Source organism: Elgaria multicarinata, chromosome 2 (genome assembly GCF_023053635.1).
Source record: "Elgaria multicarinata webbii isolate HBS135686 ecotype San Diego chromosome 2, rElgMul1.1.pri, whole genome shotgun sequence".
Lineage (NCBI taxonomy): Eukaryota > Metazoa > Chordata > Lepidosauria > Squamata > Anguidae > Elgaria > Elgaria multicarinata.
In genome coordinates this window covers 10307828-10324498 of record NC_086172.1, presented here as the reverse complement: position 1 = coordinate 10324498, position 16671 = coordinate 10307828, and the positions used below count along the sequence as shown (strand labels likewise).

Below are 16671 nucleotides of genomic sequence, written 5' to 3'. Positions count from 1 at the left end.
CTTGGGAGTTAATCTCATTGAACTCAATGGGGCTTACTTCTGAGTAGACACATTGCACTGTTAGGTTCACAACTTTCTATGCGATACCCAAAACTGTTATGATAACATGCAAATAAGTAGAAGCAGGTGTATTAACAGCAATCTGTGGCAAAGTGTTTTTGAGAGATCTGACACAATTTTAAAAACTAATTTAATGTAAGTATTTACACACTTATATGAACTGCACAACACCTAAAGTCCACAGCTTTTACAATCCTAAATATGTTATGGGGAAATATTATTGATGCACTACTAAGTAATGCTTTTAAATTTAAGTTGCTATACTAACCACTTTGTGGAAAGTAAGCTCCAGGTAAATATATTTATAATTAAAGTATAATGTCTCAAAAAACATTCATGATTTTTGAAATATACATAACTACTGATAGTGGTGCAAACAAGTGGCACATAGGGTTTATTTAAATAAAAATAAAAATAATTAAATTTCAAAATTAGTTATAGAGCAGAACCCTACCAGAAAAGATATTTAAACATTAAAAGCAAAATCATCAGTCCTTACATGGGCAAAGCAGGCTGAACTTAAATTTGTTTGACTTTTACTTCTGTCCCAGACACATTTACTTGTTAAGTCCTTTATTTGAAATAAGTACCACTGAAGTCAATGGGCCTTGCTTTTAAAATAAATAATTTTTGAGTGAAGAATATGGCATCACAAGTCCATAATTACGTGGAACCAAAACCCATGATCAACCTTGCTTCCCAGCATTAGAAAACTAGTTCCAGACCAGATCAGCAGTTAAATTAGGAGATGGACAATTTTGTTTTGTTCAGTACCAAGGCTGGACCACCCACTTTCTGTTTGCTTAAAAGCATCAGACATGAGAAAAATAAAATCGAACTCCCTCAACTCACTACAACTTAACTAACCCTCATCATTACCACCACTACCACGCCTGAACACATTACTTCATTGGGAGTCCTGTTGATTTCAGCTGAACTCTTATTTCCATTTTGTAAAACGTGGGAGTTTATCGCTGCTATTCAGCCAAACTACCAGATTCTAACAAAAAATACCACTTCAACAACAGACTGTCCTCTCCAAGATAATAAATAAAGCTATTCTCCTCACTTTCCCTATTAACTATGTGTGGTGACCAGCTCAAAAAGTTAAGTGGGAACTAGCGTAATTATCTTTATTCCACCTGCAAGTCTTTGCAGTAAAAGTTGCCACTGTTGGACATTCTACCCGCCACCATCCTTGTGACTCCCCTGGCAGAAAGCAAACTCTCTCAAAGTCTGGCGTGGTTTGAAATGAGATTATAAACACAAACTGGTGGAAATTGCGACAGTGTCCGTCCACAGAACCCTCTTCCCTTTTCCAACTTGGAATGTTCCTTACAGAGACTGTGTGTGGGGAGGGGAGGGGAGTGTATTTAGCCTCCCTGCCACCACCACTGAATAGGCGCAGGCCAGTGATACCAGGGGCCATAAAGGCCTAATTCCAGCTTCCTCAACGCAGAACAAGCCCTCGGCCACTTGCTCCCCTTCTCCCCCCCCCCCCTTTCCCCGCTGGGCGGGTGTAGCTGAAAGCAGACACAATCACAGGCTTCTTTAGCGGCTTTCTTCTCCCCTTTGCCGCGCTTTCCCATCCCTGCCCACTTGCGCCATTGTGTTCTTTGGACACGCCGTCAGGCCGTGACTAAACCTCAACGGGAGGCCAAGGGAAGCGCAGGGCGAGCTCGGCCTGCCTCCAGGCTCGGCTCCTTGCACTCTTTTTGCCCAGAGGAGCAACGCCTTTCTCGCCCAGGCCCCCCAAACGCTTCCCTCCAGCCCTTCGCTCGTCTCTAACGCCAGCTCGCTCACGGCCGGGCCTCGTGCCGCCTCGTACAACTCCAGCCGCTGCTCGCTCGCCATTACGCAGGCCTCGAGGGCCCCTTCCCGGGGAAAGCCTAAACGCTCCCTGGGGGTGAAGCGGTGGCGGCCTTGAATATTTGGGGGGCAGGCAGGGAGGGAGGGGTTCAAACGGCCTACAGTTATTTCCCCTGCAGCGGCCGAGCGACGCACATATCCAAGGCCGCCTTTTCCGGCAGGGCTCGGTTTTGCACCTTCGCAGCGCTCAGCAGCCCTTCTCGACACGCGTCCCCACTCAGCGCTCCACACGTTAAACCCGGTGCGCCACGAAAAGCCCTGAAAAGGAGGCGTGTGAATGAAAAGTGTTTTGCGTATTTAAGGGGTGCGCATTGAGGGCAGGAATGAGCCCTGGCAACCTCCCAGAGTTGGACATTCATTGCAGCTGCTCAGAATCTGCTTCCTCGCCCCCCTGCGCCTATTTCGTTTTTCCCTTGAGGCGCCGCTCAGACGACCCCTGAGCCAGCGGGCTGCCTTCGCCGCTGTCATCACCCTTCTCCCTCGAACTGCCTTCTCCATCTACTCGCCGCCTTTCCCCGGCCCCCGCTCAGGAGGAACCAGGCCCAGCCTGCCTGCGGCTTCCGCGCAACTCCCCTAATGCCAACCGTTCTTTCTCGGGCAGGTTCAGAGGGACCCTCCCCAAAGCCATTTTGCGCCGCGCTTAAGGCTCAAGCAAGCTTGGCCGGCGCCACTTCGGAAACGACGCTCGTCAGGAGGGGGCGCAAGCGCTGAAGCCGGGACCCCGCTCGACTTGCTTCCCCGGGGCCCCTGCGTCCCCTTGGGCTTGGAGGCTTAGGTCGGGGCGGCGACCCACCCTCTCCTTGCCTGGCTGACCGGGCAGAGGAGGGTTTCTAAGTCTCTCCCGCGCCCAGCCCTCATTCGGAGGAAGAAAGGAGGAGCCGCCTTTTGTTCCCCATGGCGAGGGCTCTGCCGTGGATGGCCAAGTAGAGGCGACGAAACTCAGTAAGCTCTAGAGACAAAGGGGTTAATTAGCTAACTAGGCACTACGGCTCGCATAACACCTGAAGGGGATTCTGCATTTGTCGTCAGCAGCGCAGCCTGAAATAGACGACGCAACACGGTAGCAAACTGGTTGGGCCACATTCATAACAAAGCGAGAGGACCTGCGTGTGTGTGTGTGTGTGTAGCGAGGAAGCGGCGGATCAGACCTTACAGGGGCGATCTCCGAAAAGCACACAACTGCCTTTGCAACCCTTTGCTGCAAAGTGGGCAAACAAGCAAGGCGGCGCGCACGCGCGCAACGCGTACACACGCGCACGCATTCTCCCTCTTCCACACGCCCGCGCGCAGGGAAAGACCTGTAGCTTCTCAGCTGAACTTGAGACTGGTCCTTTCTGTATGTTGGACTAACGGCGCAGGATTCTACCCAGCCCCCGCACCGCGGAAACCGCAAGAAGCATGAAAGAGTGGATATTAAGCAACTCGTATCCCATCACCCAGTTCAACTTTTCTGCCTGAAGGCACAAGAATGAGACAATTCAGAGATGCCCCATTAAAGCGACGGTCCAATCTCATTAGTAGCGACACAACTAGCAAAAACTTTAGAAGGAAGAACTTCGTTTTTTGTCAAGGATTGATTGGGATATTTATATTGTCATCTTTGCGATGGAAAGCAAAGAAGGGATGCAGATAGGGAAATTGCCTAGAAGGATTTCAATGAATGAATATCAAACCCCGATTTCTTTTCTTTAAAAACAACAACAACAACAACCCCATAACTTCACTTCTTTAGCTTTCAGTTGAATAAAATAATGATTCCTTGGGAAAATGGGGTATAAATCTTCATTTTGGAGGCAATTAAAGTGTTGATTTCATTCGTGCCCCTAAGCGATTCTTGTAATTTGCTCAAATAGCTTTATGTACCAAGCACTCCGGAGCTTTTAGAAACCCATTTTCTAGTTAGACTTGTTGGATTGCAATTTTTATTCAACAACCGTTCCCCGAGCTTTCCTCATCTAGGGCTAAATTTAACAGCTCCCGAGTTTTACGCGTTATGACAAGGGCGCAGGGTGTTGGTGGTACCACCGCTCCCCAGGTAGGCATCTTCCAGCCGGGGCCATCTCACCTCCAACATTTCAAAGGAACAACTGACAACTACACACCCACCCGAACGGCCTATACATAATATAGAGGTTTGGATATTGCTACGAAGAAGCTCATAGCAAAGTATAGAAATAACTGCAACTCTCCAATTTCCATTTCATTGGCTCCAGAAACTCAAAATTTGACAAAGCTCTTCTGGAAAGTTCATGGCTCCACACACTGTGCTCTACCATCACATTTATAACATCGAAAGTATTTACTTATGTCTCATCAGGCCTAAGTAAGGACATGCCACAAAAAAAAATAAGGCTTCTAGTGTGGAAATGAGGACTACCTTTAACCAAAAAGATCTAGAAAATTGCCCCGTAACCTCAACTCGATGGTGTTCTTGGTCCGGGCAAAGCAAAGATGCTGAGGAGATCCCCTGTCTGCTTGGCTGTGCCTTGCTTTCCCACAAAACACAGCCTCCAGAGGCACAGCCTGGCTGCTTCTAGGATTCTGACCTAGGATTCTTCAACATAGCAGATCATAAAGATTAAACAACTTTGAAAAACGAGTCCGCTTCCCATTCAAAGGGAAGCAGCAATTGCTACTCAACAACCAGCAACATCCAAGACCTGCGGTCGCTAATTGCTGTGTTAAGAAGCATTGATTAGTTAAACATCACCTCCCACCTTAAACCCAAAGCGACACTTCTGTTTTCCTTAAATAGAAAGCACAACTTCTTCCGGGGATGCAAGAACACTTCAGGGGCGTACATGGCCATGGAACATTTCTCACTGGCATGCAACTGGATTAGGCCTAACCGACATATTAATGCAGATGTCTCAAATAAGGGGTACCAAATATATACAGACTATTTGGAAGACGCACGAGATTCTTCTTCTTCTTTAATGCCATGCTTTTATTATTTATTTTTCTATTAAGTCAAATAAAACCCGGCGTCTTTGCAGCAGGCAAGCCTCGTACAAAGCAGTGTTCACTGAGCTCTAAAAGCGTTCGGCCAAGGAAAACTGACAAGACAGGCTAATGAACCGTAGAGACAGGAAGAAAATAGCCAGCATTTGCTAGATTTCAAACCTTCTCTGTCTTCTTTCTGTGGACCACCTATCTCGGGTTTTATTCTTTCTCCTCCTCTCCCACTTCACCCCCCCACCCCCACCCACGCACCCCACCACCATTCCTTTACCCGGAAGCCTACAATTCATGGCTAAACACTTCTATTATCATTAAAAAGGGAGTAAATAAAATAAAGACAAAAATTAAAAGCGACAAGGAACAGGTCAAGTTGCAGGCAGTGCTTTTACAAGCTCATTTCGCCAGGTCGAATCCGGGAGCAAGCCTTAATGAAGCAATAATAGCCACATTATTCAAAAAATTTCATTTCGATGGAAATTTATCTAAAAGGGACTTAATCGTATGCAAATAATAAAAGGGGGCGTAGTGACCCAGTGAGCGATCTGCATACAGATTTGAACGTCTGTTACAAGGCTGGAGATGATCATACCTGATCTGTTAGATTTGCTGATCTCGTTATGTCTTCACTGTCTGATTTTGATCCGCCTTCTCTATCGTCTATCACCAAATCGATAGGCATTTTTCCTTTCAAACAGCTAATATACCGGTGGCAGAAATTGTCACACAGTTCGTGCACCTACATTATGACAGAAGTAACAAAACCAAAACCAAAATATAATCAAGTGCAGGTTAAGTGAAATTGACAAGAGCAATCCATTCCCCCTCCCCCTCCCAGTGTCTGACATCAAAAGTTCTAAATAGGGGGAAACGCGCTGCAATTATCCCCTCGAGACACATCCAGAATTAAGAATAACTTTCTTTTCTGGCAAAATAGAGATATCCCAGAAAATTGACAGTGACAAGATGATTCACAGCCTACAACATATTCAACACCCGTGTTAAATTCATCTGCTCTCAGAGCTGTGACCATTAGTGAGGTGGCCTGCGTGGGTGACATTTAAGGTAAACTATTTAATTTCATCTAGTTATATCATCACAAACCCTCTCCAAAGGAGTTTGAGGACGCAAAAGATCCCCTCTCCAATTGTACGGAAAGCTGAATCCACTATGGTGGATTACATTATATCCATCCATGACTTTAAATTCCGAGGCACTGTGACCTACCTTGTAAGGTTTTCCATTGTGAATGGGCCTATTTTAACCTATTTCTTGTAGAGCAAAATCAGTCCACTTACTACACTTAGATAAAATGCCTAGAGTGCCTGTATCTCGCCCCACCCCCCCACCCCCAAATGTATTTATAAATCTCTCCTGGATGTTTATTTTTAGGGCAAGGGGCAATTCTCCCGTAGGTCAGCTATCAATGACATATAAAACTCCACTGTAACCCTGAACTGCTTCTAATCCAGTGCTACTTTTAAATATACTTGCATTCAAATCTGACACTGTTACTATTATTGTTGTTAATATTCAAAAAATTAAACTGCAAACTCGGATTAGTGGGGACTCTAGTCCCTTCGTCTTGGGGAATGGGGGGTGGGGGGTGGGGTTGTCCTATTCAAGAGAAACAAGAATCTGACACATCTAGGAAATCTGTTTCTGCAAAACGTTACAGGACAATCTGTGCCCTGTGTGTGACCCTGCAGATGGCTCTTAAAAAAAAAAAAAACCCACTACAAAACTAACTCAAAACTAAACGAAGTACCTGGACAGAAATGTACTACTATCGGTCAGGAACCAGACTGAAGAGCAATCAACGTTCCAAATATTATCGAATGCAAACAGAATTGGCAACTATTTATACAAAGGTAGTAAAAAGGGATACAAGGCCCAGGCATTTGTGATCCAGATTTTTAGTGGCTGAAATTATAATTAAACTGTGAAGAGAAATGGACGCCATGATTGGTCTTGACACTAATTACCAGAAAGAAAGACATTTATGCAAATTCTGCCGAAGCTTCAACTTCATGAAACATTATGGGGGTGGGGGTGGGGGTGGGGAGAGGCAGTAGAGAGAGAGAGAGAGAAAGAGAGAGAGAGAGAATTACCTTCTCTAATTCCAACAGATGAAACCTTAATACTTGTATAGCTTGGATCATCTGCAAAGATACAAAACAACATGAGTCTCTGTTTCTGGCTTAAGAGGTTCTCCATAGCTTCCCTTTCTTTCCACTACCAAAGAAGCGTTGTTTATGTATTTGTGTTGATTTATTACAGCAACTAAAAATTAATAGCAATGGCTTTGTACACTGTTTAACAAGAAGAGGTCTCAGCTTTTTATTTTTGATCAGTATTGCAACGAATTGGCTAAATTACACGGATCATAAACTATTCTTTAAGAAAGTGTGATCTATACAGTAATATCGCTGGACCAGCAGACCCTGGAAAATCTGGGGTTGGGGCAAAAGTTATTTCCAACACACATTACTCTCTCTTATATTGACATAAAAAAAAAAAAAAGTAAGGTCAGTTTGGCTCAAGTTCCATTCACCCCAAATCGCCATTTCCATTTGCCATAAAGCTGCTTCAAAAGCAGAGGAAAGATATTTCGACCTTTCCAGTATACTGATATAATCGCAGTTAGATAAATACAGGCAAGTCCTGGGTGTTAAGCAAACGCCCTCCTCTACCACCCTACCCAACTTCGCATTTGGATCGCGTTTTCTGGCTGCGCGGTTGCCTCGCGGTTCCGCTGACATGGAACTCCAGTTCAAAAGTCTAAATAATTATTTTTCCACTGAGGATTTTTTTTTTAAAAAAAGTGTGTGTGAGAGAGAAAAGGCTTGCCTCTCTAGAAAACAGAAAATCTACTATTAAAAAGATGTGTTTGAACTCTTACCAAGTTATCCAGTTCGGGATTAGAAGAAAATAAGGGTTTCTCTGCTCGGATCTAAACATACGATGGGGGGAAAGTACGGGGAGGGGAGATTAAAAAAATAAAAAGGAAGAAAAAGAGAGAAAAGAGAGGTTTGAAATGTGGAAGGGGAAAAAAAAGAAAGAAGGCAAACCGCGTTATTATCGCCTCTTGCTTCATTACACGGTGGGGTCCATTGTGCAATCTTTCGTGCAAAGCCCCTGCCTGACTGCTAGATTTAGTGGGAACACTTTAAACAAGCGAAATCCTGGGCGCTGAAGAGACTTTCGGACGGCTTGAGCTGGCTTCCTCAAACCCACGAGGGGCTGGCCAGCGTCAGCTGAGCCTCCGTCCAAATTCCGAAGGCAACCAGCTTCAGCGGGGCTTTTTTTGGAAAGTGGCCCGGGGTGGAGGGCTGGGGACGGGACCCCTGAGGTCCTCCCATCTAAGTAAAGATGTGGAGGGCCCTGGACCGAGGGGAATGCAGGTTCATTAAAAAAAAAATCATTATCATCATCATCATCATCATCATCATCAATATTAATATCACAATCATCATCAGGGACATTGAACAGTATATGGAAGAGGGGGGGAAAGTGTAACAGACTTGTACCGAGACTGGTTTTTCTGACCTGTTTGGCGAACACTGCTATGTCTTCGTTGAAAGACTCGGAGGAACATACATCGCCTCCCGCCACCCCGGGTTCCCGAGGAGTACACGTCGCTAATTCACATTTCTCAAAAATCAGTGCTAAGAGTGGGAAGAGGGGGTGTCTGAAAGAAAAAGACAAGAGTCACCACACCAAAAGACAGCCCCCCCCGCGCGCCCCCCACCCCTCCCCACCGCCCCCCACCCCTACCCCACCGCCCCCCCACCCCTGATGGCAATTTTGCCAGCAGCAGACCCTGATGTGTGTTTTTTTTTGGGGGGGGGGCAAAAGGAGAAAGAAAAATCCTCCAAAGGGAACTTCTGAGCAGCAATTCCCCTTCGCCCCTGCCTCCCTGTTCTGCGCCCATCGCAGCCCCCGTTGGGATTCTTGCGGACCAGAGACGTGGATCTCCAGGCCCTGAGCTGCATAGGATGCCCTTCTGTAAAAGCAGGTCCTGGTGCGAGGAGTCGTTCGTGTTAGCTAGAGCTAAAACTAACCCTGATCTAGCAGCCATTTTGAATTAACACCCCCCCTCTCCCTATTCCCCACCCCCACCCCTACAGATATATTTAATCTGAGTTGTTAGCTCTGGGGACCGGGAAAGGCAGAACGGGACTCCGTAACCCACTGCCGGGCACGGGGAGTTTGTGGCGTTTCTATTTTCCACGGCCCATCATTCCCCATCAGTGCGACCAGGCTTGGAAGGGGGGCAGAGGCGCCCTTAAACCAACCCTAACTGGTTAAATGGGGCTCAACAGCCTCCCCTCTCCAGTGGGACCCAGCCTTTTCCCTCGCCACCAAACCTACTTGGCGTTGGGGAGGGGAAAGAAATCGCCCCTGTCTTGGATGCAAGAGGGGGTGAACTTTGGCTGTAGTTGGGCAGGAAGAGAAATAAAACCATTAAAAATGAAAATAAAAACCGACGGTTTCCAGCGGTCCCTTCGTATGAAGGATCCTTTGTAAAGCAAAGGGTGCCAATTCATGTGAGGTGACACTCGTAAAACAAAATCACCGCCCACAACCTAGAAACTATTTTTTAAAATTCCCGCATTGGAGAGGCTTCAGAGACTATTGACAGGCTTGGAGCCCAACTCTGACCTGAAGCTCTCCTTCGAAATTACGCATTAGATTTTTTTTTCCCCCAGGAGATTTTTCTATGGGTTGTTGTCTCTGTGTTTTAAAGCTTTATTTCAGTATAAAAAGCGGCAAAGGAAGTGTTTCTTATTTCTCAACTCTTGTTGCAAAGACTTTCAGACAACCCCCTCTGATTTTGTTTTTGTTTTTCCTGCCTCAACATTTATTCTTTCTTTCTTTCTTTCTTTCAAACCTCGGACTACTCATAAGACTTTCCACCCATTTCCAAAAAGTTGTGGTCAAAATAACCAAAGGACACTCTCAACCCCGCCCCCTCTCATATATATGTTTGGAAGTTGCAAAGGAACATTATATATATATATATATATATATATATATATATATATAAATCAATCACAGGATCTTTCTTTCTTTTTCTCTTTTCCAATAGCCAATATCTACAACGTGTTTTAGATATTATTTTGTGCGCGCGGGGGAGGGGGTGTTTTACTAAATTTTGCAAAGTGGCTCACGTTCTTTGCATTTCTCTACCAAAATTTATTTCTGGAGGAACTTTTTTTTAAATGCCTCGTTCCAAGAGAAGCTGGCACGGAAAGGCACTGCACGAAAAACCCAACGGTGGTAGGACATCACGCCCCCCATGCAAAGCTTCGGCGGTCCTAGTTATTTGCCTACCGCCTGTAAGTCAACGGTGGATTCCCTTGGGGTGGGGGAGAGAGGAAAGGGGGGAAGGAAGGAGCCCAACTTTCAGCTCATAAACCTCCTGCTACCTGTACCTACCCATAAATGGCATCTTTATCTCTCTTTAGAGCGTCATTGACAGAGGAGCCCATGCTTGGGGGCATGGCGTTGGTGTGAGCTGTGTGCGGGTATTGATGGGAGTGAAGCGGAGGACCGTGGTTCAGGTGGTGGACAGGCTGCATGGATCTGGCGGCATGGGGGTCCCCGTACATGGTGCTCGGGATCCCCACTCCATCCATCCCACCGTAATGGGGTAAATCGTCGTACTGCATGACAGACAGGAGAGAAAAGAAAAGGGTCAGAAGGAAGGCCAGGGTTGGTAGGCTGCAGTTTCTCTCGTGTGTGTGTAAAAGAGTGTGAATGTGTGTGTGTGGGGGGGGGGGGGCAGACGCAAGGCGTCCAGAAGAACCGCTTTATAAGTTTAAGGAAGATAGCACAACTTAAGACAACACCAGAGGCCTGCCTTTACATTTCGAAATCGTGAAAGAAGTGTGTGTGTGTGTGTGTGTGAGAGAGAGAGAGAGAGAGAGAGAGAGAGAGAGAGAGAGAGAGAGAGAGAGAGAGAGAGAGAGAGAGAGAGAGAGAGAGAGAGAGAGAGAGAAGGGTCCAGACTCCAATTAATTTTCCAGCAGGCCTTCGAAAGTCTGTTCCTTCTGGGCTCCTGGCACACACAGCATCCTTGTGGAAAGTAAAAAGTTAACACGCGGATGGTGGACTTCTTTGGTGTCCAGCTCATCAGAAGTACATGCTGAAAAGCTGCCTCCTTCAGTACGCTTCCCCCAGCAGAAGTTAAAATGAGGACACCTATTATTAACACGTGCATCAAGACAGTCGTCCTTTATTTTTAAGAGGTTTCCCCTGTGGGGGCATCGGTTGTGGATGCCAGCAACCCCAAGTGGAGGACCTTCCCTGGTGTGTGAAAAAACATACTGTTAAGGTACTACTGTGCTCGAAAACAGAAAGCGCCCATTTAGAATCACTATTTCAAGTGGGGTTGTTGTGTTTTAGGGTGAGGTGGGATGGGGGCAGTTTCTAGTTTGGGGTGCTGGTGAGGGCAGAACTTAGTCTTTCACCTAGAACAACTATATTCATTTGAGCTTACCCTGTTCTGGATTTTCCTACTATGAAGAAGTCAGCCCTCAAAACCCAAACAGCAGCCCTCAAAAATGTGTGTGACAAATCTAAAGCCAGGAATTGGGTTTTTCCTCCCTTTTGTTGGGGGGAGGGGGAAGAATTTTATTTAATATGTTGGGATTCTCCATTACTGACACTGACTCCATGTAAAAAATCCTTTTGCTGCTTACTCTTCTCTGTGCTCTGGAAGCTCAGATTTATAGTATGTTTCTTTTTAGTACCAGGAGCCCAACGCTAGAATTCTTCTTCAGGTGAAAGTGTGTGTGTGTGTGTGTGTGTGTTGGGGCGAAAGGAAAGACAAATATTGCTATTTCAATTTATTATGAACAAACATAAGGTAATGGGAAATTTGGGAGAAGTACTGACAGCTGCTCGAACTATAAAGGTAAATGCAAAAGAAATGGCAAAGTAACTTTCTTTTTTTCCAACTACAGTGTGAGAAAAGACATTGCCAAAAGTATGCCAGGAATCGTATTTAAAAGTAGAATTCTCTTTTAAGTGCCCTCCTGGCTGCATTATTCTTGCAATTCACAACTGCCTCCCTAAACTGGTAAACTTTTTTTTTAGAGTAGAGGGATAAAGTTCCAAGTTTCATTTCATAAAATAAATAATAAATGTATATATGCATGTAGTTTCCCTAAATTCATAATTAAATACGCAAATGTGTTCAAAACAATATCTTGTCTGGAATGTATGGACTGCTCTCATTCTTCCCCTACACACAATATATATATATATATATATATATATATATATATATATATATATATATATATGTGTGTGTGTGTGTGTGTATATAAACATTTTAAAAAGTTTTTTTTTAAAAAAAATAATTGTAATAAATTATTAATATGTCCATAAGGGCCAAAAATATTGACACACTATTTAGAATTCCAAGTTGAAAGAAATATAAGTTGAATATTAGAAGGACTTGCATTTTGTTTCAAGGCTGCCTGTAGGTAGCATCCCCCCCCCCCCTAGTATATCGTCAGTGGTATGAATAAATAGGTCCAAGGACTTCTATGTGTCCCATACCTGTCTATAGGTAGGGTCTATACAGTTAAAATATATGGTCCTCTCAAAAATAGTGATAGACTTTTAGGCAGTATCTAACTCACCCTCCCTCATGTGTTTCTGAGGAAATACAAAAATCCCAACCCCGGCAGTGTCTCTAAGATCTACATTTCAATATTATGTTACTCGGGAATTACGATTTAAAAAGGAATACGTACCCTTTGCGCCATCGGCCTGCTTCACACCCTTCCTTTTCAACTTCTAATATATCCTCTTTAAGGCCAGTGTGAAAAGAAGCAAAACGTGCTCTCCCCCACCCCCCCACCCCCAAAATAAAGGGGGAAAAAAGAATCCTTTAAAGTCGCCAGTAGCTTGAGGAGCCGTTCAGAGTCTTCAACCGGATGGGTCTCAAAGAAGCGGCAGGATCATTCAGCATAAAAAAAAATAAAAAATAAAAAAGGGGAAGGAGAAGAGTTTTCCTCGTCCTTCTTCTCCTCTTCCTCCTCTTCTTCGTCTCTTCTTTTCCTTCCTTCCTTCCTTTCTCTTACACTCTTCCCTTCTGGTTTCCAAGACAGCGGCGGGGAGAAAGCAAATATCCTTTCTCCCAAATCAGTTTTTTTTTTTTTAAAGTGCCTCTCCAACCCAACTACCAACTCGCATGACTTTTTGCCACTCCAACTGTCAATCAAAGGCGAGCTTGTCAAGGTGGTGAATGAATGATGAAAATCCGCTGTGTGTGCTTCCAACTGTTCAGGACACCTCAAATGTTAACATCAAAAGCAGAAGAGGTCTAAAAGCTTCCTTTCTTCCTTTTTTTCCTTCTTTTTTTTTCTCCTCCTCCTCCTCTCCCCCTTTCTCTTTCTCCCTCGCTTGATTCAGTCCTAATTCCTAATCAGATTTTCTCTCTTCCCTCCGTGCAACTGGAGAAGCCCTAGAGGAAGAAGGTTTGGAGAGAAAAACAGAAAGAAAGAAAGAAAAGAAAGAAAAGAAAAAAAAAAGAAAAAGAAAAAGAGAAGGCTGTCTGAGTTGGTCTTAAAGGAGCCACGATCGATGCTGCCTGCTGCAAGTCCCCTGTGCGCGTGTAAAGTGTGTGTTGCACACAGGCGGAGAGGTGGATTTGGACCAGAATGCTGGAACCCGGAAGTAGTGGTGGCCATAACAGGTCGCGTCTTACACAATGCAGCGGGCTGCATCAACTCAGCTCGCAGCGCAGGGGTGGGTTGGGTGAGCCGCAAGGCAAGGAAGCGCGGCGGGGAAGCGCTGCACCGAGAGGCTGCCCCATTAACAAAACGCGCACACGCGCGCACGCACACACACACACACACGGGCACACACTCGCGCGCGCCCTGGCTAGCTGGCTGGCTGGCTGGCGGAGAGCAGCGAACAATGACTGGAGCCTCGCAGGGCGATTCTGCCCAGCTCGTCGGAAGGATCCCAACCCCCCTCCCCTCCCCGCTTCTTCTTCTTCTCCCCTTTTTTTTAATTATTGCCTCCGGAGCGAAAAAGGGGCTCCCTGTGGTTTTGGGGTGGCTTCTCGCTCAACCTTTCCCGGTGCGCTTTGGGGGTACGTGTGTGCGTCTCTCTCTCTCTCTCTCTCTCTCTCTCTCTCTCTCTCTCTGTGTGTGTGTGTGTGTGTATGTGTGTGTTCCTTTTGCACGGGAGATCTTATTTCCCCCTTGCCTGTTTAGCCTCCACGTTGGGCTGCCTGTTCGATGCTTACAGCTTTTTGCCTGCCTTCCCTATCCCCCCCCCCCCCACCCACACCCGGTCTTTTAGTTCCCAGGCGAGTCAGTGAATCTGTTTCTGTGACTTCGGAAGCATCGATCGTAGACCCTTTATGTCCTTTATTCTAGTGACTCTCATCAAACGACAACAAGGGGCTTTTTCTGGTGAAACACGCGCGCGCACACACGCACTCACACTCGGCGGCTGTCTGGTCGCCCCGTTGCCGCCGCCCCCTCCCTCGCTCCCTCGCTCGCTCCCTCCCTCCCTCCGCCGCCCGATCCACCGTGTCATATTTAGGACCCATTCAGCAGCGATCCTCACCACGCTCTTTAGCAACCTCCGAGGCTACTGGCCATTTCCTTTGTCTAGTAATAGGGACTAATTTCTATTGACTCCTCGCTCTGTAAAAACCAAAACCTCTTGACGGGCGCCTTGACATCGCAGGACTTTTCAGCGGCTCGTTTTCTTTCAGTAACCGTCTTCCGTGAGCCAAATACAAAGGGAAGCGAAGTTAAGGGACACAGAAAGGAAAAAAAAGAGCCCTATTTAAGGGGATGAATCTGGGCTGCTCGCCTCGGATTGCGCCTCTGTGGTCCAAAGCCAAGCGTTTACACAAGGAGTTGTCTCAAAACTGCAACATCTTTCTCTCCCCCCCTCCCCCCGAACGGCGATCTCTGTGAGACGGAGTTTTCCCCACCCACTCCCCTCCCCTCCATTCCCTGCCCAAGCTTTTAAAACCCCACAGAAGGAGAGAGAGGAGAGAGAGCGAAAAATCTCCCCTGCCGTACGTTAGAAAATGAGCTCACCCAAATCTCAGTAGGCAGCAGTGGAGGAGCTGTGGCCCAATCAGGATCTTTTCTGCAAAAGCCAGGCGTGCATTGGTGGAGGGGGAAATCAATTATCAAATAATCGATCAGCAGGGAGCTTCGATCTGCGGGGAGCGCCCCCCCTCGCTTCGTTATAGAGAACCGAAGTTCGGCAATGCAGGGCGATTGTTCACTTGCTCTGCGTTAGAACTTACTCCGCAAGGATTTTTTGTATTGTTATTATTATTATTTTAAGTGTCACACACTCCTCTTGCACAAGGAGAGAGAGAGGGAGAGAGAGAGAGAGGGCGGGCGGGAACCTTGCTCCGGTTTAACACTTTGAGAAAGGGGAACGCGTGAAATCCCCCCTGATCTCCTGTTCCGTAGGGGGCTGTGTGAACTCGTTTTCACTCCTGCCACTTTCTCTACTTAAGATGCTGTTTCCTTTCTCCACCCACCCTGCTCCGTTCTACCGAGGGTTTCCCAAAAGGCAAGGCTGGGGGCGGCTGCCTGCGTGTCATCCCTGCACATGTTCGAGGCCAGGGGATCTCTCTCGCTTCTCACGACATTAAAAGCCACAATGGGGTAGCGACTCTCCAGACGTCAAGTGTGCCGTTTGCTGTGGGACTGGACAGCGTACCTTCTATAGGCACCGCAGATATCATGAAGTATCCCAGACTCATTTTTTTCCTTTTCTCTTCTTCTTGTCGTTCCAATTCATTCCTCGAATTAAGACTTGAGAATTTCTGTGCTCCGTGATCTTTCTCCGTGGCAATGTTATGGTTTTGTTCTGGGATGCGCTGCAAATATGTTTAAACAGAAATAAATCGCATAAGGTTTGGGCCAGGCCAAATAAGACTTAATTGAAAGAATTTGCTGTTGTTGAAACACCACACAGCCTAGGTCTCTCTCCCTCCTGTTTGCTGCGATTTATGATTTTTGCCATAAAGTATGCTTTTTTAAGGGGCCTGGGCGGTGGCGTGTGTGTGTGCGTGTGTGTGATTTAAATGCGATTTTTCAGACAGAAAGGATGTGTGAGAGAAACAAATGAGTGCAAAGATGCATAATAGATTCGGGGTTCTTTCCCCCTGATTTTCCGAGCCAAGGTCTGTTGCTCTAAAAGGCTTATACAGCTCTATCTGTGGAGTGCAAGGTACTTCTGGTAGGGATACCTGTGGGTTTATGGAAATGATCGCCAAGTTAGGTGTTTCAGAAAAAGAAAAGAAAGACCTGACCTGGTCAGATCAGTCCGGTGGGTGGAGGGCAACGCGCAAATCAGGTAATTAGCCATTCATACCTTCAGACCGTATGTAAGGAGCCTGAAAGGCGATGGAGGAAGAACTCCAAGTTAAAACCTAGAAGACGCGAGTTTACTTGGGGGTGGAGGGAGGGAGAAAAGCCGTCTTCACTGGCTGCTTAGGAAGGAACACAGAAAGGCGAGAGACAAAGCAATCCGCTGCGTGCTTCCAAATATGATCGCTTGGCACATCTGTGATAAGAAGTTTCAAACTTCTTCCAGTAATAACCCCCAACACACACACACACACCATTTTCGAGCTCACCATCTCGCGGCGGGCCACCTCAGCTTTGAGCACCAGCGACCGGGGGGGGGGGGGCAAATTAAGGCTTCTCAGGTAAGGCAATTGGGGTCTCTTTCGACTCCACTGTCGCGCTCCTCCTTGGCTTCTTTAACAGGAGCGCT

At 46.3% G+C, this 16671-nt stretch overlaps 1 protein-coding gene across 2 annotated transcripts in view; it reads right to left on the bottom strand.

Moving 5' to 3' along the window:
- MEIS1 (Meis homeobox 1) overlaps positions 1-12905 on the bottom strand; it is a 196323-nt gene extending 183418 nt beyond the window's left edge. For both annotated transcript variants that reach the window (XM_063115999.1, XM_063116000.1), the window contains exons 1-6: positions 12657-12905; positions 10330-10556; positions 8437-8578; positions 7790-7840; positions 6999-7049; positions 5480-5626 (exon numbers count right to left, since the gene is read on the bottom strand). In XM_063115999.1, the coding sequence (XP_062972069.1) occupies positions 5480-5626; positions 6999-7049; positions 7790-7840; positions 8437-8578; positions 10330-10556; positions 12657-12668 (630 nt within the window). In that variant the 5' untranslated portion in view covers positions 12669-12905. The remainder of the gene's footprint in view (positions 1-5479; positions 5627-6998; positions 7050-7789; positions 7841-8436; positions 8579-10329; positions 10557-12656) is intronic.
- Positions 12906-16671: the final 3766 nt, after the last annotated feature.